The following is a 23,323-nucleotide window of genomic DNA, read 5'->3' on the forward strand; positions in this document are numbered from 1 at the left end:
TGTAATGCGTTTTGCACTCGCGTGAGAAAAATCACGCATGTTTGGTACCCAAACCCGAACTTCTTCACAGAAGTTCAGGGCTTGGGTTAGGTGTTCTGTAGATTGTATTATTTGCCCTTATAACATAGTTATAAGGGAAAATAATAGCATTCTGAATACAGAATGCATAGTAGGTGATCAATTGAGGGTTAAAAAAAAATAAAAAAATTAACTCACCTTCTCCTCTTGTTCGCGTAGTTCCCGGTCTCTTCTTTACTTCTTTAATGATGAGCTGTGGGCTAAAGGACCTTTGGTGACGTCAGATCACATGCTCCAATCACATGGTCCATCACCGTGGTGATGGACCATGTGATTGGAGCATGTGATCTTATGTCACCACAGGTCCTAGCCGATAGTTCATCTTTTAATAAGTAAAGAAGAGACCGGGAACTACGCGAACAAGAGGAGAAGGTGAGTTAATTTTTTTATTTTTTTTTAACCCTCAATTGATCACCTACTAAGCATTCTGTATTCAGAACAGGGGCGGACTGACCGGTCGGGCACTTCGGGCATGGTCCGAGGGCCCGGGCGGGATGGGGGCCCGCCGCAGAATAATATTATTTATTATCAGCAGCGCAGTGGAAGAGTCTCTCCCTCCCCCTGTGCTGCTGCTGCCGCGGCCAATAAGAAGAGGGACAGGGGGAGGGGCTGTGGCCAATGAAGATAACTGAGCTGTTAATACAAATACAGGAGGCGGGTGCCGGAATCAAATAGCCGGCACCCGACCTCTATGACAGGGAGCTGCACCGCAGGGGTTAACTGCCGCTGATCGCAGCTCCCTGTCATAGAGGTCGGGTGCCGGCTATTTGATTCCAGCACCCGCCTCCTGTATTTGTATTAACAGCTCAGTTATCTTCATTGGTGGCGCCCCCCCAGTATAATAAACATTGAGTGCGGCGCCCCCCCCCCCCAGTATAATAAACATTGAGTGCGGCGCCCCCCCCCAGGTTAATAAACATTGAGTGCGGCGCCCCCCCCCCCCCCCCCAGTATAATAAACATTGAGTGCGCCCCCCCAGTATAATTAACATTGGTGGCGCAGTGGGCAGTGCCAATGAGGGTTAAAATAAATAAATAAAAATTAACTCACCTCCTCCAATTGATCGTGTAGCTGCCGGTCTCCTGTTTTCTTCAGGACCTGTGGTGACGTCACTGAGCTCCATCACATGGCCCATTACCATGGTGATGGATCATGTGATGAGCACAGTGATGTCACCACAGGTCCTGCGTCCTGAAGAAAGTACAGAAGACCGGCTGCTACGCGATCAATTGGTGGAGGTGAATTAATTTTTATTTATTTTTTTTAACCCTCATTGGCACTGCCCACCAATGTTTATATATTTATTATACTAGGGAGGGGCGCACTGCCCACCAATGTTTATATATTTATTATACTAGGGAGGGGGGGGGGGCGCACTGCCCACCAATGTTTATATATTTATTATACTAGGGAGGGGGGGGGGGCGCACTGCCCACCAATGTTTATATATTTATTATACTAGGGGGGGGCGCACTGCCCACCAATGTTTATATATTTATTATACTAGGGAGAGGGGGGCGCACTGCCCACCAATGTTTATATATTTATTATACTAGGGGGGGGGGCGCACTGCCCACCAATGTTTATATATTTATTATACTAGGGGGGGGGGCGCACTGCCCACCAATGTTTATATATTTATTATACTAGGGAGAGGGGGGCGCACTGCCCACCAATGTTTATATATTTATTATACTAGGGAGGGGGGGGGGCGCACTGCCCACCAATGTTTATATATTTATTATACTAGGGGGGGGGGGGGCGCACTGCCCACCAATGTTTATATATTTATTATACTAGGGAGGGGGGGGGCGCACTGCCCACCAATGTTTATATGTTTATTATACTAGGGAGGGGGGGGGGCGCACTGCCCACCAATGTTTATATGTTTATTATACTAGGGAGGGGGGGGCGCACTGCGCCACCAATGTTTATTATGTTGGGGGGGGACGCACTGCGCCACCAATGTTTATATGTTTATTATACTAGGGAGGGGGGGGCGCACTGCCCACCAATGATTATATGTTTATTATACTAGGGAGGGGGGGCGCACTGCCCACCAATGTTTATTATGTTGGGGGGGGACGCACTGCGCCACCAATGTTTATATGTTTATTATACTAGGGGGGGGGGGGCGCACTGCCCACCAATGTTTATATGTTTATTATACTAGGGAGGGGGGGGGCGCACTGCCCACCAATGTTTATATGTTTATTATACTAGGGAGGGGGGGCGCACTGCGCCACCAATGTTTATTATGTTGGGGGGGGACGCACTGCGCCACCAATGTTTATATGTTTATTATACTAGGGAGGGGGGGGCGCACTGCCCACCAATGTTTATATGTTTATTATACTAGGGAGGGGGGGGCGCACTGCCCACCAATGTTTATATGTTTATTATACTAGGGAGGGGGGGGCGCACTGCCCACCAATGTTTATATGTTCATTATACTAGGGAGGGGGGGGCACTGCCCACCAATGTTTATATGTTTATTATACTAGGGAGGGGGCGCGCACTGCGCCACCAATGTTTATTATGTTGGTTGGGGGCGCACTGCGCCACCAATGTTTATATGTTTATTATACTAGGGAGGGGGCGCGCACTGCGCCACCAATGTTTATATGTTTATTATACTGGGGTGTTGGGGGCGCGCACTGCGCCACCAATGTTTATTATGTTGGTTGGGGGCGCACTGCGCCACCAATGTTTATATGTTTATTATACTAGGGAGGGGGCGCGCACTGCGCCACCAATGTTTATATGTTTATTATACTGGGGTGTTGGGGGGGGCGCACTGCGCCACCAATGTTTATTATATTGACCTTCTACTATGCATTCTGCATTAAAGAATGCTATTATTTTCCCTTATAACCATGTTGTTATAAGGGAAAGTAATACAGTGAATAGACTTTCATCCTAGCAACCATGCGTGAAAATCGCACGTTTCAACCGGAAGGATGGATCCGGCATTCAGGCAAATCTTCAGTTTTTTTCGCCAGAGATAAAACCGTAGAATGCTGCGGTTTTATCTTTTGCCTGATCAGTCAAAAAGACTGACCTGAAGACATCTTTTCTGGTATAGAGCCCCTGTGACGGAACTCTATGCCGGAAATGAAAAACGCTAGTGTGAAAGTACCCTAAAATATTAAGTTTAAATCCCCCCCTTTCCCAATTTTACATATAAAATATATAAACAATAAATAAACATATTACATAGCGCTGCGTCCGAAAAGTCCAAACTATTAAATTATTAAAAAATATCTCCTATGCGGTGAGCATTCGCCATTTTTAGTCACCTTGTCACCCCAAAAAATAGGATAGGACTGTTCTATTATGGGCCGAACGTTTCATAAAATGCGAAATGCACGCAGCTTTTTTTGGTGTTTTTTTTTTGCACGGTATTGAGTATCGCAATACTTTTTTATGGTGACGAAAGCTAATCAAAACTTTGGTATCGAAACAACCCTACGCCATTCTGATCGGTGTAGCGTTGTCACGATACCAAAATTTTGATTCAGTTTTCATTTGGCGACTAAAAATGTAATTTGGCTCCTAAATTTTTCAGTTCAGGAGCCAATGGCTACTAGGTATTTTTTTTAGTCTGGAGCACTGTGCCCAGCGCCCCGATTCCGAATGTTATGCTGGCCTGGTAATGGCAGCGGGGCCCGGTGCAGTCACTGTAGTCTATTACACCGGGCCCCGCTCACTGTAATACTAATATTCATATGTGAACAACTTGAAATCCCCTGCGATCCTCTCCCTCTCTGTACTCACAACCTCAGTAGCAGGCCGGGCGGCAGCGCAACTCACTGACGTCACGCGCCTGCTCCTCCCACTGTATGAATGAAGCAGGCGGAGCAGGCGCGTGACGTCAGTGAGTTCCGCTGCCGCCCGGCCTGCTACTGAGGTTGTGAGTACAGAGAGGGAGAGGATCGCAGGGGATTTCAAGTTGTTCACATCGGAATATTAGTATTACAGTGAGCGGGGCCCGGTGTAATAGAATACAGTGACTGCACCGGGCCCCGCTGCCATTACAGCACCAGATGCCGGCCCCCAGACCCTGTATTGGGGATCATTCACTCACAGGGACACTGTTATGGGGGGATCTGTGGATGACACATATATAGCATAAGGTGCTATATATGTGTCACCCACAGAGCCCCCACAACAGTGCCACCCACAGAGCCCCCACAACAGTGCCACCCACAGAGCCCCCACAACAGTGCCACCCACAGAGCCCCCACAACAGTGCCATCCACAGAGCCCCCACAACAGTGCCATCCACAGAGCCCCCACAACAGTGCCATCCACAGAGCCCCCACAACAGTGCCATCCACAGAGCCCCCACAACAGTGCCATCCACAGAGCCCCCACAACAGTGCCATCCACAGAGCCCACACAACAGTGCCATCCACAGAGCCCTCATAACAGTGCCATCCACAGAGCCCCCATAACAGTGCCATCCACAGAGCCCCCATAACAGTGCCATCCACAGAGCCCCCACAACAGTGCCACCCACAGAGCCCCCACAACAGTGCCATCCACAGAGCCCCCATAACAGTGCCATCCACAGAGCCCCCATAACAGTGCCATCCACAGAGCCCCCATAACAGTGCCCCCATAACAGTGCCATCCACAGAGCCCCCATAACACCTTTTGGTTCAAAATATTTTTTTATTTGGCTATTCCCCACCCCTCTTGTAATTGTTCCGCTACTTGTGGGCTGCGCGGGAATGAGTTCAGTCACTTCGGTGCGCAATCCCGTCCTGCAGCGCGTGATCCCGTAAGACCCGCCGCTGTAGGTCACGGGTCTCGTGGGATCACGCGCCGCAGGATGGGATTGCGCACCGAAGTGACTGACATTGAATCAATGCTTTCCTATGGGGAAAAATCTGACCCTGGAGGTCATCCTGCAGGGTGTGAGGACGTCCAGCGTCAGATACCGGACCAAAGGTCTGTTTTACTCCAGGAAGCCCTCAGGTGGCTGCCAGCGACTAGAGGCGACTGATTGCTGGAACGTAAACAATGCAGTTTCTCTAGAACATTGCAGCTCGATTTGCAAAAGGGACACTGTACCCAGGCCACTTCAATGAGCTGAAGGGGTCTGGGTGCCTTTTGTGTCGCTTTAACTTTGAAATCTTATTAAAGATTGTGTAGGGTGTGGCTGAAGGCGGGGCATGGAGGCGGGACATAGGTGGGGCTTGCAGCAGAACATGGGTGGGGCCTGTAAGGGGGCCCTTGATTTATTTTGCCCGGGGGCCCTGAGGGTTCTCAGTCCGCCCCTGATTCAGAATGCTATTATTTTCCCTTATAACCATGTTATAAGGGAAAATAATACAGTGAATAGACTGTCACCTAGCAACCATGCGTGAAAATCGCACCGCATCCGCACTTGCTTGCGGATGCTTGCGATTTTCACGCAACCCCATTCACTTCTATGGGGCCTGCGTTGCGTGAAAAACTCAGAATATAGAGCATGCTGCGATTTTCACGCAACGCACAAGTGATGCGTGAAAATCACCGCTCATGTGAACAGCCCCATAGAAATGAATGGGTCGGTATTCAGTGCGGGTGCAATGCATTCAACTCACGCATCGCATCCGCGCGGAATACTCGCCCGTGTGAAAGGGGCCTTAAGGGTTGCCCTGCTGTCACTGACCGCGGGCAACCCGATCTGCAGCTGCACGATTAGCCTGCAGCTGCGATCTCTGAATGGACGTTCCAGAACGTCCATTCAGAGATCAACCGACCGCCCAAGGAGGTTTATAGTCAATGGGCGGTCGGGAAGTGGTTAACATTCCCTATATGTCTACTTTATGTTGGCATCATTTTGAAATTGTAAAAATTTTTATAAAATTTCCAAAACCCACTTTTTAAGGACCAGTTCAGTTATGAAGTCACTTTGTGGGGATTACATAGTAGAAACCACCCATAAATGACCCCATTTTAGAAACTACCTGCCTCAAGTTATTCAAAAACGATTTTAAAAACTTAATTGCTAATTAAAGAAAAATGGAGATGGAATTTCTAAATTTCACTTTTTTGGCAGATTTTCCATTTAATCCATTTTTTTCTGTAACACATCAACGGTTAAGGCCTCATGCACACGACTGTTGTGTGCACCCGTGGCCGTTGTGCCGTTTTCCGGAATCGGAAAATGCACCGTTTTGCAGCCATCCTATTTTTTTCACGGCCAACGGTTCACGGACCCATTCAAGTCAATGGGTCCGTGAAAGAACACGGATGCACACAAGATTGGCATCTGTGTCCGTTATCTGTGGCCGTAGGTTAGTTTTTATACATACGGATCCGAAGATCCGTCTGCATCAAAGCTTTTTCATAGCTGAGTTTTCACTTCGTGAAAACTCAGAACCGACAGTATATTCTAACACAGAGGCGTTCCCATGGTGATGGGGATGCTTCAGGTTAGAATATACAAAAATAACTGTGTACATGACTGCCCCCTGCTGCCTGGCAGGTGCTGCCAGGCAGCAGGGGGCAGCCCCCCCCCCCCTGTAGTTAACACATTGGTGGCCAGTGTGGCCGCCCCCCCCCCCTCCCTCCCCTGTAGTTAACTCATTGGTGGCCAGTGGGCCCCCCCCCTCCCCAGTAGTTAACTTGTTGGTGGCCAGTGGGCCTTCTCCCCTCCCTCCCCCTCCTAATTAAAATCTCCCCCCTATCATTGGTGGCAGCGGAGTGTACCGATCGGAGTCCCAGTTTAATCGCTGGGGCTCCGATCGGTAACCATGGCAACCAGGACGCTACTGCAGTCCCGGTTGCCATGGTTACTTAGCAATTTGTAGAACCATTATACTTACCTGCGAGCTGCGATGTTTGCGTCCGGCCGGGAGCTCCTCCTACTGGTAAGTGACAGGTCCGGCCGGGAGCTCCTCCTACTGGTAAGTGACATGACCTGTCACTTACCAGTAGGAGGAGCTCTCGGCCGGACCTGTCACTTACCAGTAGGAGGAGCTCCCGGCCGGACGCAAACATCGCAGCTCGCAGGTAAGTATAATGGTTCTACAAATTGCTAAGTAACCATGGCAACCGGGACTGCAGTAGCGTCCTGGTTGCCATGGTTACCGATCGGAGCCCCAGCGATTAAACTGGGACTCCGATCGGTACACTCCGCTGCCACCAATGATAGGGGGGAGATTTTAATTAGGAGGGGGAGGGAGGGGAGAAGGCCCACTGGCCACCAACGAGTTAACTACTAGGGAGGGGGGGGGCCACTGGCCACCAATGAGTTAACTACAGGGGAGGGGGGGCCGGCCGCACTGGCCACCAATGAGTTAACTACAGGGGAGGGGGGGGGCCACTGGCCACCAATAAGTTAACTACAGGGGGAGGGGGGCTGCCCCCTGCTGCCTGGCAGCACCTGCCAGCACCTGCCAGGCAGCAGGGGGCAGTCATGTACACAGTTATTTTTGTATATTCTAACCTGAAGCGTCCCCATCACCATGGGAACGCCTCTGTGTTAGAATATACTGTCGGATTTGAGTTTCACGATGTAACTCAAATCCGACGGTATATTCTAACATAGAGGCGTTCCCATGGTGATGGGGACGCTTCAAGTTAAAATATACCATCAGATTGGAGAGAACTCCGATCCGATGGTATATTAACTCCTGACTTTACATTGAAAGTCAATGGGGGACGGATCCATTTGAAATTGCACCATATTGTGTCAACGTCAAACGGATCCGTCCCCATTGACTTGCATTGTAATTCAGGACGGATCCGTTTGGCTCCGCACGGCCAGGCGGACACCAAAACGACTTTTTTTTCATGTCCGTGGATCCTCCAAAAATCAAGGAAGACCCACGGACGAAAAAACGGTCACGGATCACGGAAAAACGGGACTCGTTTTTGCGGACAGCAAAAAAATACGTTCGTGTGCAGGAGGCCTAAAAGCCAAACAAAACTCAATATCTATTACCCTGATTCTGCGGTTTACAGAAACACCCCACATGTGGTGGTAAACTGCTGTATGGGCACACAGCAGGGCGCAGAAGAAAAGAAGCGCTGCATGGTTTTTGGAAGGCAGGTTTTGCTGGATTGATTTTTAGGCACCATCTCCCACTTGAAGCCAATTTTGATGCACCCTACAGTAGAAACTCCCAAAAAGTGACCACATTTTGGAAACTACAGGATAAGGTGACTGTTTTAGTGATATTTTGGAATACATATGATTTTGATCGCTATATTAAACTTTTTGTGAGGCAAGGTAACCAAAAACGAGATTTTTGTGGACTCCCCTGTAAAATTTATCTTGCTGAGTTCAACTCAGCGAGAAAGAGATTTTACAGGCGAGTCCACAGAAATCTTGTTTTCTCGCTTGTATCATTGGGGGACACAGGACCGTGGGATGTCCCAAAGCAGTCCACGGGAGGGAGAAACCACACTCCCATGGAAGTCACAGCTGCGGGAGTCTAAGACACCACAGCCCGCAAGACTTTGCAGCCCAGAGCGGCATCTGCTGATGCAAAGGTATGCACCTGGTAGAACTTGGTGAACGTGTGCAAGGAAAACCAGGTTGCAGCTTTACACAACTGTAAAGCGGAAGCCTGGTGGAAATGGGCACAAGAAACGCCTACCGCCCTGGTCAAATGAGCCATGATACAGAGGGGCGGAGCCTTGGCCCGAGAGTGATACACCTCGGCAATGGCCAAGCGTATCCACCTGGCAATTGTTCCTTTGGAGGCTGCCAAACCCTTGCGAGGACCCTCAGGAATAACGAACAGTGAGCCGGTACGCCGAAACGACTCTGAAGTGGATAAATAAATCCGCAGGGCACGAACCACGTCCAGCTGGTGGAGGGCCCGTTCCTTAGGATGTGAAGGCGAGGGACAAAATGAAGGGAGACTACCTTCGGAAGAAAGAAAGCAACGGGGCGATGCACTGCCTTATCTTGGTGCAGAATAAGAAAGGGCTCCATACAGGAGAGCGCCGCCAATTCCGACACGTGCCTGATGGAGGTGACCGCTACCAGAAAGGCCACAATCCAGGAAAGAAGGCGGAAAGAAACCGTGTCCAGAGGCTTGAAGAGAGCCGATTAGAGAAAACCAAGCACAAGGTTCAAATCCCAAAAGGATAAAGGGGGGCGATAAGGAGGGACAGTGTGAGACAACCCTTGGAGAAAGGTCTTAACTGGGGCCTTTTGCACTAGAGGTCGCTGAAAAAAGATTGCAACCACCGACATCTGCCCCTTTAAAGGAACTAAGACCAAGACCCAAATCCAGCCCCATTTGCAAAAAGGAGAGGATTGTGGGAAGGGAGAAACGGAGCGGAGGGAGGCGATGGTCCGCCCAGAAGTGCAGGATAGACTTCCAAGTCCTGTGATATATCTTGGACGACGTCGGCTTCCTGGCCTTAATCATGGTTCAAATTACTCCATCAAAGAAACCCCGCCACTTCAGAATGGCAGTTTCAATAGCCACGCCGTCAAATGTAGCGATTCTAAATGCTGATGGAAGACGGGTCCCTGAGAGAGAAGGTCGTCCCTGAGCGGAAGCGGCCACGGAGCGTCTCCTAGAAGAAGGATGAGATCGGTGTGCCAGGCTCGGCGCAGCCAATCCGGGGCGATGAGAATCGTCTAGATGCCCTCCCTCTTGATCCTGCGAAGTACCCAGGGTAGGAGAGGGGAGGAAGACATACAGGAGGGAAAAGCCACCAGCACGTCTACTGCTCATGCCCGGGGATCTCTTGTCCGCGACATGAAGGTGGAAAGCTTGTGGTTGATCCTGGATGCCATCAGATCCATGTCCGGACGGCCCCAATGGAGACAGATGGCGTCAAACACCTCTGGGTGCAGCCCGGGTCCACAGTCTTCCAGTTGAGGAAGTCCGCCGTCCGATTCTCCACTCCTGGAATTTAGACTGCCGATAGCGCTGGTACATTTTCCTCCGCCCACTTTAGAATTTTGTCCGACTCAGTCATCACCGCCCGACTGCGGGTTCCCCCCTGGTGGTTGATAGACAATGCCACAGCGGTGGCGTATGACTGGATCCGGACCGGCAGTCACCTCAGGAGAGGAGTCCAATGAAGCAGGGACAAATAAATGGCCTGAAGTTCCAGGATGTTGATGGGCAGTCTAGATTCCAACAGAGACCGTTTGCCTTGGACTGTCCGAGGTGGGAAGATTCCTCCCAAACCGAGGAGGCTGGCATCAGTGGCGATGACCGACCATGAGACTGGGAGAAAGGTTTGAGTCGAGAGCCACCACCTGAGGTCCAACCGCACCTGAGTAGGAAGGGCGATGGTATGGTCCAAGGAACTTGGTGTCTTGTCCCAGGACGACAAGATTGCCCGCTGGAGAGGACGTGTGAAATTGCACGAACGGAAGTGCCTCGAAGGAAGAGACCATTGTTCCCAACACTCGCATGCAAAACCGGATAGACGGACGTCTGCGCCGGAGGAGAAGACGAACCGACCGCTGAAGAGATAACCGCTTGTCCGAGCGAAGGCAGACTGTCGCCGCGGCCGTGTCGAGGATCATGCTGAGGAAAGTAATCCGCCTGCTGGGATGCAGTGGGGACTTCTGGAAGTTCATCAGCCAGCCGAAAGGTGGCAGGGTGTCCAGGGTGATGAGTAAACTGTCCTCGTTCTAACCAAAGGTCTCAGCCTTGACGAGGATGTCGTCCAGATAGGGGAACAGCGAGATGCCCATGGAACGGAGAAGGGCGAGGAGAGGAGCGAGCACCTTCGTAAACACTTGCGGTGCTGTAGCTATGTCTAAGGGTAGAGCCACGAACTGATAGTGGAGAGACTCCACCGCAAAGCGAAGAAAACGCTGGTGCGCGGGAGCAATGGGAATGTGAAGGTACGCATCCTGAATGTCCACCGAGGAAAGGAACTCGCCCCGTTCCAGAGAGATCACTCCACGGGCGAGAAGGGACTGTAATGCCTGAAAAAAGGCGGTGGCCCGAACCAGGTCTCTGAGCAGCTGGGAAAGGAAGAATCGGTCCGGCGGGATGGAGGCCAACTCGATCTTGTAACCCGAGGTTACTATCTCAAGTACCCATTCGTCGGAAATGTGGGACTGCTAAACGTCCCGAGACCGGGGCTAAATTAGTTGCGGCAGCGGCCGGCCGCGACGCACTTCCGGTTGACGAAAACAGAATGGGAGGAGCGGAGGCTGCCTGAAAGAAAAGGCACAAACCGGAGACCCCACTAGAGGAGGAGGAAAACGAGCCCGAGGCACGCGGGGGGCCAGGACGCCCGCAAACCGGGGTAAGCGACAAAAGAAGCCGGGAGCTAAATTAGTTGCGGCAGCCGTCCGCGAAGCACTTCCGGACGGCTGAAAACTAAGGGGAGACCAGCCAGAGGAGAAGAAAAAAGGGTCCAAGGCACGCGGGGACTGTAAAGGCCACCGACTGGGGTAGGCCCAAACAGTAACGACACTTCTGGGCGGCCACCAGAAGGAGATGCCACCCCAAGACCCCCAGAGCCAGGGCCAAACCCCAAGGGAGGAGGACATTTGGGCCCCAGGGAGGGAAAAAGGGAAGGATGGGAGAGGGCAGTGGGGAATAGGGGGAGAATACTCACCCAATCCAGCCTACTCACCCCATCTTCCTCCTCTTTTGTTCACCCTCCCTCGATGGGTGCAGCAGGGTCACCTCTTCAGCTGCTGGCACCGAAGTGGCAGGAAGCTGGCAAGGAGGGAGGGCCGGATCCAGGTGACCCCTTGGCTGGCGGGAAGCAGAGGAGCGAGGCTGCCCTGGTCCTCTTTTTCTTCTTGGGGTAGCTGGACTAGGAGAGAAGCCAACCCAGGCCATGGTCCCCGGGAGAACAGGGAGGCCAGGCGGCCCTGTTCCCCCAGCCTGAAAAGGAATCGAAATAAACAAAAAATAAAAAATAGCAGAATACATTCTGCAGAGCAGGGAGGTCTGCTTCCTACGACACTAAGCTAAAAACGGATATGCTCTCTCTAGGCTGGAGGGGATATAGCCGGCGGGAGGAGCTAACACTTTTTAGCCGTGTTGCCTCCCAGCAGCAGCTACACCCACGGTCCTGTGTTCCCCAATGATACGAGCGAGAAAAATGGCTGTTCTGGCACCGTTTTTATTTTTTTACAATGCTCATCTGACAGGTTAGATCATGTGCTATTTTTATAGCAAAAAACTATGGCTCTCAGAATATGGAGACACTAAATTTTTTTTTATTTTTTTCAAAAATGCTTTATGTAAAACTGTAAAAAAAAAAGTAGACATATTTGATATTGTCAGGTCCACAGTTTTTTTTTACAGTTTTACATAATAAAGCATTTTTGAAAAAAAACCTTTTTTTTGTGTCTCCATATTCTGAGCCATATATATATATATTTTTTGGTGCGACTGTCTTATGTAGGGCTTGTTATTTGCAGGATGAACTGACTGTTTGATTGGTTTTATTTTGGAATTTTTGATCACTTGGTATTACACTTTTTGTGATGTAAGGTGACAAAAAAAAAATTTGCTTTTTGGCACAGATTATTATTTTTTTTTTTTAAGGTGTTCATCTGAGGAGTTAGGTCATGTGATATATTTATATAGCTGGTCATTACGGACGCGGCGATAACTAGTATGTGTTTTTTTTTTTTTCTATTTTTTATTATAAAATCAGGGGAAAGAGGCGTTTTTTTCTTTTTTTATTAAAAACACTTTTTTTTTAACTTTATTTCTGTCCCACTCTGGGACTTCAAATTTTAGGGGTCTGATCCCCTCTGCAATGCATTACAATACATCTGTATTGTAATGCATTGCCTGTTAGTGTATTACACAGAGTAGTGCACTAACAGGTTGCCTAGGAGACGAGCCTGGGGCTGGATCTCCTCGGCCTCCGTAGAAGGCAGGTCCCGATACCTCTGCAAGGCATCGGGCTGCCTTCTCACCCATCGGGTCCCCGTCACCACAGAGCGGGGACCCGATAGGAACCCTCACCTGCTGAAAAACACCTCAGCGCTGACCGCGGCATATAAAAGGGTTTATCCGCCGGCATCAGCTTTCACAGCGATGCCAGTGGATACAGCAGGAGACCGGCTATCAGTGACTGCCAGGCCCCCACACTGATAGGGCGGGCACCAGAGTGGCATGACGTAATAGTACATCAAATGGTGGGAAGTCATCTGCCGCTATTACGTACTATTATGTCAGGAAGGGGTCAGTAGAAAATGACCTATTGTTTAAATCACGTCTTCATGTTAAAGGGGTCATCCAAACCTGTAAACCCCATTTACAAGCTTTCCTCACCTCTGGTGTAAATTAGATCCACACATGGACTGTAATAAGGGGGTTCGGAGCTGAACATGGACTGAAATGTCAGAGCAGTAATGGCGGCTCTACTCACCTTAGCCGGCAGATTCGCCATCCCACGGCTCATTTCATGTCTTCTGAGCCGGCCGAACCTCGTCTGTATGCAGCCCATCTGTATAATCAATGCCCACAATCTCACAGCCCGGCAAGACCTCCTCCAGGAGGATCAGCACCAATCCCTTATTGTTGACGGATGGGAGGTCCGACAGATCCAAATGCTTCAGGTTCCTGGGGAAAGTACTGCAGGTTAGGCCACGCCAATAGTAGATGTGAGCTGACCATGGACATGTACATCATTGTACAAGGTTAGGCAAAAAGGGTCTGCTTTTTATCCTAGAAACAGCGCCACTCCTGTCCAATGGTTGTGCCTGGAATTGCAGTTCAGCTCTATCCTAGTGAAAGGTGGTTAGCTGCAATGCCAGACACGATCCAGAGACAAAAGGGGTATTCTAACCTCATACAACCATTTCAGGTATCAGGTAGTGAATGTCTTCTGAGTACATCGAGGCACTATCAAACCCAACATCCCCCCCCCGCTATCAATCTTATGATGCATTCATACAACCCTATGTATTTTGCGGTCTGCAAAACACGGATCCACAAAATACATATGACGTCCAATCTAAGGCCTCATGCACACCGCCGCTAATCACGGATCCACAAAACGTGGATATAGGACGTGTACATGCCGTCTTTTTTTCTTCCGGCAAAAATACTGACAAAAATAGGACACGTTCTATCCGTTTTGCGAGCCAGCAGATTAGACGTGTATTGGGGGGGGGGCTTCTGACTTTCCTCGGCAGATCATGTCGATGGAGAGAAAAATCAGGCAAACTGAAATTTTCGGCAGTTTCCCACAGAAATCAATCAGCAGTTACTTGCCCAAAATGTGAAGTTTATAGCCCGCTGCCTAATGTTACGACCCGTAGGCCAGCTTCCCCTCGCTGGTCTCCCATGCTTAGCGTCAGTGATAGGAGGGTGTAGCTGGGAACTAATGAGAGAGGCTCGGCAGTGAGGGAGCACAATATGAGATGCACAGGCCAGGCGAGACTCGCTTTTTACCAGCCAATAGTTTTTTAGGCTTAAAATTTTGCGCTGTTCACCGGAATAAATAATGGGGTAGATTTATCAAAACTGATGCTAAGGAAAGCTGGCCGAGTTGCCCACAGCAACCAATCAACTTGATCTTTTCATCTTTCAGAGCTCCTATGGAAAATGAAAGGCAGAGGCTGATTGGTTGCTATGGGCAACTAAGCCAATTCTCGTTTACGCCAATTTTGATGAATCTCCCCAATATGTTACCTTTATTCTACAAGGCGGTGCAATTTTCAGCAATACCAATCCTTCTGGTTTCCGTTAGCCAGGACTTTCTTTTGTACAGTCCACATCTTTTACGGTCCCACTGAAATGAATGGATCGGATGCAGAACAAACATACAGTGGTGTGCGTGAGCCCTAAATCTCACAGACATCCTATTAGACCCTGGCAGGGTCTACAAAGATGGTGTACGTGGGGGCCTTCATTAGGTCACCCGCTGCTATGAGCGCCACTCGATCATGTTGCAGGGTGAGGATGGAGGTAACAGTGCCCCTTTAGATGCCGAGGTCACTATGGACTGTGGCATCTATGGGGCTAAATTGCCAAGACGGGAGCCATCGCCGATCTTAGCAGTTGCAGTGGGATGTCAGCTGCATGTAATAGCTGGCACCTGCTATGGATGGCGCGGGCATAAGAGATGGATGTTACTGTATGCCAATTTGTGGTAAAACGGATGGATAGTTACGGGGGTTAAGACTAAACTGAGCGGAGGATGCGGCACATTTATTACAGTGGCATAGAGCTGGCATATCTTTCTAGACATGTTTCTCTTGGTTGGCTTACTTTAGAACGGGCATGCTCAACCTACAACTCCCACAATGCCCTGCTGTAGGCTGATAGCTGTAGGCCGTTCGGGCATGCTGGGAGTTGTAGTTTTGCAACAGCTGGAGGGCTGCAGGTTGAGCATGCCTGCTCTAGAAGGTATTCTGCACCAAAACTGGGCACCATACAAATCCGTCTAGAGAGGCGCAAAACATGGGGAATTTATTAAGTCTGGTGTTTCATATGCCAGCCTTCAGAAGAAGCGTGCTGAAGAGGAGCCTCTAAAAAGGGTCCATTCACACGTCCGCGTGAATGAGTCCGCATCCGGGTGCAGACCCATTCATTTCATTGGGGACGCAAAAGATGCGGACAGCACATCCGTAGTTCCGTTCCGCGGCCCTGCAAAAAAGATAGAGCATGTCCTATTCTTGTCCGCGGCCATGGACAAGAATAGTCATTTCTATCATGGTGCCGGCCATGTGCGGTCCGCAAGACACTTGCGGACGTGTGAATGGACCCTAAATCTGGTGCATCTTCTTGCAGTCTGTGCACCAGTAAAGCAAATCTATGCCAGCAAACCTGTCAGACTGAGGGAGGCCCTGCCTCCTCCCATTAAATGGAATCTGTCAGCCCCCGAACTAGAGTTAGTGGTGTATAGTGTAAGTGACGCCGAATCCAATTATGTCCTTTTATGTTTCAACAAACCAGAAGTAAAATGCATTGAGGACTCCTGAGCGCACACACCTAATGGAGAGGACTCAAAGAGGAGTCCACTCAATGCATTGTACTGCTGATTTGTCAGATCACAGCGTCAGAATGTAAGAGACCATGAAGATAAAAATGACATACCTGGACTCGGCATCACTTACACCACACGCCGCTTACTCTAGGTTGGGGGTGTTTTGGAGCTGTAAGATCCCTTTTTATTTTTAAAAAGAATTCGATGTCAAGTTGAAAAAAGTCACACAATCTCATGCAAAAAAGTGCGTCTTTTGCAAACCAGCAAACTGGCTTTCAAAAGTCGCAAACTGTGGCACAAGCCATATGCCCAATCTGGACATATTTTTGGAAAAAGTACACATGGTTTAACGAGAGGGACGTGGCTTCCCATGGCCTGGCAGAAACTGGTGTAGTTAAGGCTGCCTGCACACGTTGCAGATTAGGCTACTTTTACACTAGCGTTTTTTTGCGGATCCGTCATGGATCTGCAAAAACGCTTCCATTACAATAATACAACCGCATGCATCCATCTTGAACGGATCCGGTTGTATTATGTCTTCTATAGCCATGACGGATCCGTCTTGAACACCATTGAAAGTCAATGGGGGACGGATCCGTTTTCTATTGTGCCAGATTGTGTCAGAGAAAACGGATCCGTCCCCATTGACTTACATTGTGTGCCAGGACGGATCCATTTGGCTCCGCTTCGTCAGGCGGACAGCAAAACGTTGCAAGCAGCGTTTTGGTGTCCGCCTCCAGAGTGGGATGGTGACTGAACGGAGGCAAACTGATGCATCCTGAGCGGATCCTTATCCATTCAGAATGCATTAGGGCAAAACTGATCCGTTTTGGACCGCTTGTGAGATCCCTGAATGGATCTCACAAACGGAAAGCCAAAACGCCAGTGTGAAAGTAGACTTACAACATGTTTTTTCTGCACAGATTCTTACAGGACCTCATAGGGCTGCATTGCATTAAAAGATTTTGCAGGCGATTGTCGGGAAGGAAGCATTCTTTCCTGGCAATCGCCTGCTTATTGGTGGAGGAGAGCACTGCTATTACATCCAGCGATCTCCTCCACAGTAGGAGGAGGAGCGATTGTTAAAGCCATTCGTTGTTTGCCGGCAGCAGATCGACATTAGACAGCACAATCTGCAGCCGGCAAACAATGATTTTTAAGCATGTTTAAAAATCACGAATGACCAATGACCTGGCAGACCATCGGCCAGTGTAATAAAACCTCTACTGGACCAGCAAAGTGCATGAGACTAGACAAATCTCATGTACTATTGGACCTTCCATGTGGATTTTGAAATCTGCGGATTTTACCCTTTTCAATATAAGGGTGAGACCTGTGGTGAAACCACATCAAATCGCGCAAGTAAAGCATACGATTTTTGGTGTGCAACTGGATATTTGTGCAAACAGCCCACATCCATGTGTAGGTAGCCTAATGGTGAAAATCTGCACAAAAACTACAAAAAACCAACAGAAAACGCACATAAATCCACGCTATTTAACGCTGTTTTGGTGCAGTTTTTTGTTGCAGATTTGTTGCAGTTTTGCCGCAGATCTCACTCTTCCATTGCAAAGGGTGAAACCCACACCAAAAAAAACTGCAACAACAACTGACATGCTGCAAATTTGAAAATCCGCACAGCAGGTCAATTTCTGCACCTAAGAAAAAAAGCAAAGTGTGCATGAGATTCGTCTGATGTCACTTTGCTGGTGCCGTATTATGCTGCGTTTTATTCGGCGTGTAATCTGCATCGCGTGCAGTCACCCTAATAGTGCAAACCTACGCCCGATCATAGCTGGCGTAGATTTAATATTCTGGCGCACGGATAGGCAAAGATGAAACAAATTCTAAAGAGACCTGTGGACAAAAACTAGAGCATGAAACTCCGATCTTCGTAAATTCCCTCCCTGTGTCTAAAACACAGCATAATTCTGGCACAAGGCATGTACGCCAGTTTTTGGGTGCAAACTCGGTCACAGCTCTGGCACCTTTAGCTCAGTAAATCTCCCATGCAGTTGGCTTCAATGGCTGCACACTGCAAGCAGCTTTTTACATAGGCCAGTTACGAACATTCCTACAAATGCTCGTTCCCGCTAACTGCCTGCTGCAATTCTGCCGCCAATCACCCGATAAACGGCCCAAAAATTCCTCATTTGTTGGCAGCCCATAGCATTGTGTAGACAGGGAACTGCTGCAGACAAGCAATGAAACTGCATGGGAACAAATGATCGCAGTAACGATTGTTCATTCCCATGTATTACCGATCAAGGGGGCGCTTGCTGGTGTAATATGGTAACCATAAAAGGCCAAATACCCATTGATAACTCAGCCGGTCTTATACCTGGTGGAGTCGTGCTGAAGGTAGGCTTGAATGGCGGTCAGAGCGGGAAGTCTGTCGCACCCCCACCTGGAGAACTCCTCTAGTCCTTGTTTAGAGGGAGACTGCGAAAAGGACACCAGTGAAGGGCGCTGCTTAGTCCAGCACTCAGTTATGAGTTCAAATTACTACTTCCTTTTATTTGGTGTGTAAAAAAAAAGCAATATGTTTCTTCACCATCCCAATGTCTTCATCTTCTCGCCCAACGAAAAAACTGGAACGATGTTGAAACGCGCTGCTTTTATTCACCCCAAATAAAAAAATTTTTTAAAAAGTAGCTGAAACTCATATCTTCCACTGACTTTATCCACAAATGTGCTGGACTGAGCGAGCCGTCGGCGCCCCCCACTGGTATCTTCTTTGCTGCATATGAACAAGCGGGTAATGATGAGGAATGAACGCCCTTAGTCCATAATGTTGCCACTGTAGGAGGTGTACTCACTGTAGGAGGTGTAGGGTGGCCAACCCTCGCTCCGTCACTTGATGACATCCAGCCAAGGACAGCACTTCTAGGGAATCCTTAAATACATGCAGTCGACTCAAAGCCCAGTCATCTATGTAGTCGCAGCGGCTGAGGTTCAGCTCCCGTAACTCGTGCAGTCCATCTGTCCATCAGACAGTAAAAAGGCATGAGCAACCAATTTTCCTAAAATTCCCTCTACTCCTCTCGGGTCCCTTTTGACTACAATAATGTTTCTGGCCACAAAAAAAAAAATAAAAAGCCTAAACGGAGATTCTAGTGAAAATGACCTTCTGATGTACACCCTGTACAGAATTATTAGGCAAATGAGTATTTTGACCACATCATCCTCTTTATGCATGTTGTCTTACTCCAAGCTGTATAGGCTCGAAAACATACTAGCAATTAAGCATATTAGGTGATGTGCATCTCTGTAATGAGAAGGGGTGTGGTCTAATGACATCAACACCCTATATCAGGTGTGCATAATTATTAGGCAACTTCCTTTCCTTTGGAAAAATGGGTCAAAAGAAGGACTTGACAGGCTCAGAAAAGTCACAAATAGTGAGATATCTTGCAGAGGGATGCAGCACTCTTAAAATTGCAAAGCTTCTGAAACGTGATCATCGAACAATCAAGCGTTTCATTCAAAATAGTCAACAGGGTCGCAAGAAGCGTGTGGAAAAACCAAGGCGCAAAATAACTGCCCATGAACTGAGAAAAGTCAAGCGTGCAGCTGCCAAGATGCCACTTGCCACCAGTTTGGCCATATTTCAGAGCTGCAACATCACTGGAGTGCCCAAAAGCACAAGGTGTGCAATACTCAGAGACATGGCCAAGGTAAGAAAGGCTGAAAGACGACCACCACTGAACAAGACACACAAGCTGAAACGTCAAGACTGGGCCAAGAAATATCTCAAGACTGATTTTTCTAAGGTTTTATGGACTGATGAAATGAGAGTGAGTCTTGATGGGCCAGATGGATGGGCCCGCGGCTGGATTGGTAAAGGGCAGAGAGCTCCAGTCCGACTCAGACGCCAGCAAGGTGGAGGTGGAGTACTGGTTTGGGCTGGTATCATCAAAGATGAGCTTGTGGGGCCTTTTCGGGTTGAGGATGGAGTCAAGCTCAACTCCCAGTCCTACTGCCAGTTTCTGGAAGACACCTTCTTCAAGCAGTGGTACAGGAAGAAGTCTGCATCCTTCAAGAAAAACATGATTTTCATGCAGGACAATGCTCCATCACACGCGTCCAAGTACTCTACAGCGTGGCTGGCAAGAAAGGGTATAAAAGAAGAAAATCTAATGACATGGCCTCCTTGTTCACCTGATCTGAACCCCATTGAGAACCTGTGGTCCATCATCAAATGTGAGATTTACAAGGAGGGAAAACAGTACACCTCTTTGAACAGTGTCTGGGAGGCTGTGGTTGCTGCTGCACGCAATGTTGATGGTGAACAGATCAAAACACTGACAGAATCCATGGATGGCAGGCTTTTGAGTGTCCTTGCAAAGAAAGGTGGCTATATTGGTCACTGATTTGATTTTGTTTTGTTTTTGAATGTCAGAAATGTATATTTGTGAATGTTGAGATGTTATATTGGTTTCACTGGTAAAAATAAATAATTGAAATGGGTATATATTGGTTTTTTGTTAAGTTGCCTAATAATTATGCACAGTAATAGTCACCTGCACACACAGATATCCCCCTAAAATAGCTAAAACTAAAAACAAACTAAAAACTACTTCCAAAAATATTCAGCTTTGATATTAATGAGTTTTTTGGGTTCATTGAGAACATGGTTGTTGTTCAATAATAAAATTAATCCTCAAAAATACAACTTGCCTAATAATTCTGCACTCCCTGTATATAAGAAGATGACAATGGTGAAGTTTAAGATCACCACTGATTTTTTGATTTAAAGGGGATATCCGAGATTTTGATATTTATGACCTGGATAGGTCATCAATATCTATTCGGTGGGGGTCTGATTCCCGGCACTTCTGACAATCAGCTCTTCCTAGGCCAATTCAGTCCCTTTCAAGTGAATGGGACTGAGCTGTAATACCATGGACAGCCACTAGGCAACAGACGGCACTGTGCTTGGTAAGCTGCGAGCACCGCCGTCTCCTCAAACAGCTGATCAGTGGAGATGCCAGGGGCTGGACCCCACAGATCTGATATTGATGACCAGATCCATATCGCAATCTCGAAAAACCCCTTTAATGGATTCTATCAAGGCTCGGTCCCCTTTGGCACTGCACAGAGAATTCTGTTACTGGAAATCTAATAATAATTTAAAGGGGTTGTCCAGGTTCAGAGCTGAACCCAGACATAACCCCTTCTCCCCCCATTCAGCCCCCATGAGTTGAGCATCAGAGTATTTCATGCTCCAATGTTCTCCCTTGCTCTGTGCGCAGGGCAAGGGCTTTTTCTTAAAGGGTTTCTGTCACCCCACTAAAGTGATTTTTTTTTTTTGGGCTAGTTAAATTAGTTATATAGCGATATCTGAAAATATAATAGTGTTCCTTACTTTGATCCAGCAGTTTAGTCAAAAAACGAAGTTTTATCATATGCAAATTCGGTCTCTACCAGCAAGTAGGGCGTCTACTTGCTGGTAGCTGCTGCAGAAATCCGCCCCCTCCTCTTGTTGATTGACAGGGCCAGCCGGGATCTTCTCTTCCGGCCAGCCCTGTCGGCATTTCAAAAATCGCGCGCCCGTGTTGAATCTGCGCAGGCGCTCTGAGATGAGGAGGCTCGTCTCCTCAGAACTCCCTCAGTGCGCCTGCGCCGATGACGTCTTCTATTTCGATGATGTCATCGGCGCAGGCGCACTGAGGGAGCTCTGAGGAGACGAGCCTCCTCATCTCAGAGCGCCTGCGCAGATTCAACACGGGCGCGCGATTTTTGAAATGCCGACAGGGCTGGCCGGAGGAGGAGATCACGGCTGGCCCTGTCAATCAACAAGAGGAGGGGGCGGATTTCTGCAGCAGCTACCAGCAAGTAGACGCCCTACTTGCTGGTAGAGACCGAATTTGCATATGATAAAACTTCGTTTTTTGACTAAACTGCTGGATCAAAGTAAGGAACACTATTATATTTTCAGATATCGCTATATAACTAATTTAACTAGCCCAAAAAAAAAAATCACTTTAGTGGGGTGACAGAAGCCCTTTAAGATCCGGTGACGTACTGGGTTATGCTAGGTGGAGGCTTCCACCTAGCAGTGAGCCTGGTGACGTCACCAGCACTAAACAAGCTAAGGCAATGCCAAAGACTGCCCATTAGTGCCTTTGACGTCACCGGGATCACTGCTAGGCAGAAGCCTCCACCTAGCAGTGTAAAAAGGTAAACAGCCCTTGCCCTGCACAATGCAGCTCAGGGCAAGGGGGAGCATCGGAGCACTTATATGGGCTGAATGGGTGAAGAAGGGGTTAAGCACACTCCCAACTGAACTGCTCTATGGTCAGAATGTGGCAAATAGTTTAAAGGGGTATTCACATCACTAGTATATGCCATCACTTTATGATAATCCTGGAAATAAAGGGGCCACAGCACTAATGTAGTGCTGCGCCCCCTTCACCATGGAGCTCTCCGCCACCCGGCAATGCACGGACGTACAGCATGGTACTATTCAAAAATACATTTAAAGGGGTTTTCCGAGACTTTACAACTGATGAACTATCCTCAGTATAGGTCATCAGTATATGATCGGTGGGGGTCTGACACCTAGGACCCCCGCTGATCAGCTATTTGTGAAGGCACCAGCGCTCACAGTAGTGCTGCGGCTTTCTCGCTGCTTTTCCTAGGCCAGTGACGTCACGTTAATCAGTCACATGACTTAGGCGCTGATCAGCTCCATTAACATAAATGGGACTGAGCTGCGATACCAAGCACAACCACTATACAATGTACGGCGCTGTGCTTGGCGAGCATGGAGAAGGCAGCCGCACTACTGTGAGCACTGGCGGATTCTCAAACAGCTGATCAGCGGGAGTCCCAGGTGTCGGACCCCCACCGATCAGATACTGCCGACCTATCCAGAGAAAAGGTCATCAGTAGAAAAGTCTCAGAAAAAACATTCTACCTTTCTAATATATTCTGCGTTTCAGTTCCTAATTATTTTCAAAATCTCCGCTTTCTTTCAGTGACCAGAAACATTTTCCCCTTTACGTTCAGATGCTAAAAATTTGCCTCTCACCGAGGTTGCCCAGGCCCATGTAGGTCACCATGCTTCCACTCAAGTCCACACATTCTACGGGAACATCTTTGTGCTGCAGGAAATCCCAGGTGTAACGCCCCTTGTGGTTTGGCCGAAACCATTCGGTGTGACCTTTGAACCTGGAAAAAGGACGTGAAGATATCAAGACATTTCACAAAAAGCAGACTGACAACCATTATGGCTGTTATTACAGAGGAGCTGTCACCCAGCCCTCCCAGACTGCCTCCTAATCATGGCACATATACACTCCATCCTTAAAGGGTTTCTACCACCACATTTTGACCTAATTAGCGA

The 23,323-nt window shown here is 48.5% G+C and overlaps 1 protein-coding gene across 3 annotated transcripts in view; it reads right to left on the reverse strand.

The window, feature by feature from the left end:
- Nucleotides 1–23,323, reverse strand: part of DMAC2 (distal membrane arm assembly component 2) — a 44,667-nt gene that overhangs the window by 7,307 nt on the left and 14,037 nt on the right. For all 3 annotated transcript variants that reach the window (XM_040405284.1, XM_040405283.1, XM_040405285.1), the window contains exons 4-6: nt 23,009–23,148; nt 18,792–18,954; nt 13,408–13,601 (exon numbers count right to left, since the gene is read on the reverse strand). In XM_040405284.1, coding sequence (XP_040261218.1) covers nt 13,442–13,601; nt 18,792–18,954; nt 23,009–23,148 — 463 coding nt within the window. In that variant the 3' untranslated portion in view covers nt 13,408–13,441. The remainder of the gene's footprint in view (nt 1–13,407; nt 13,602–18,791; nt 18,955–23,008; nt 23,149–23,323) is intronic.

Source organism: Bufo bufo, chromosome 8 (genome assembly GCF_905171765.1).
Source record: "Bufo bufo chromosome 8, aBufBuf1.1, whole genome shotgun sequence".
In the NCBI taxonomy this organism is placed as follows: Eukaryota; Metazoa; Chordata; class Amphibia; order Anura; family Bufonidae; genus Bufo; species Bufo bufo.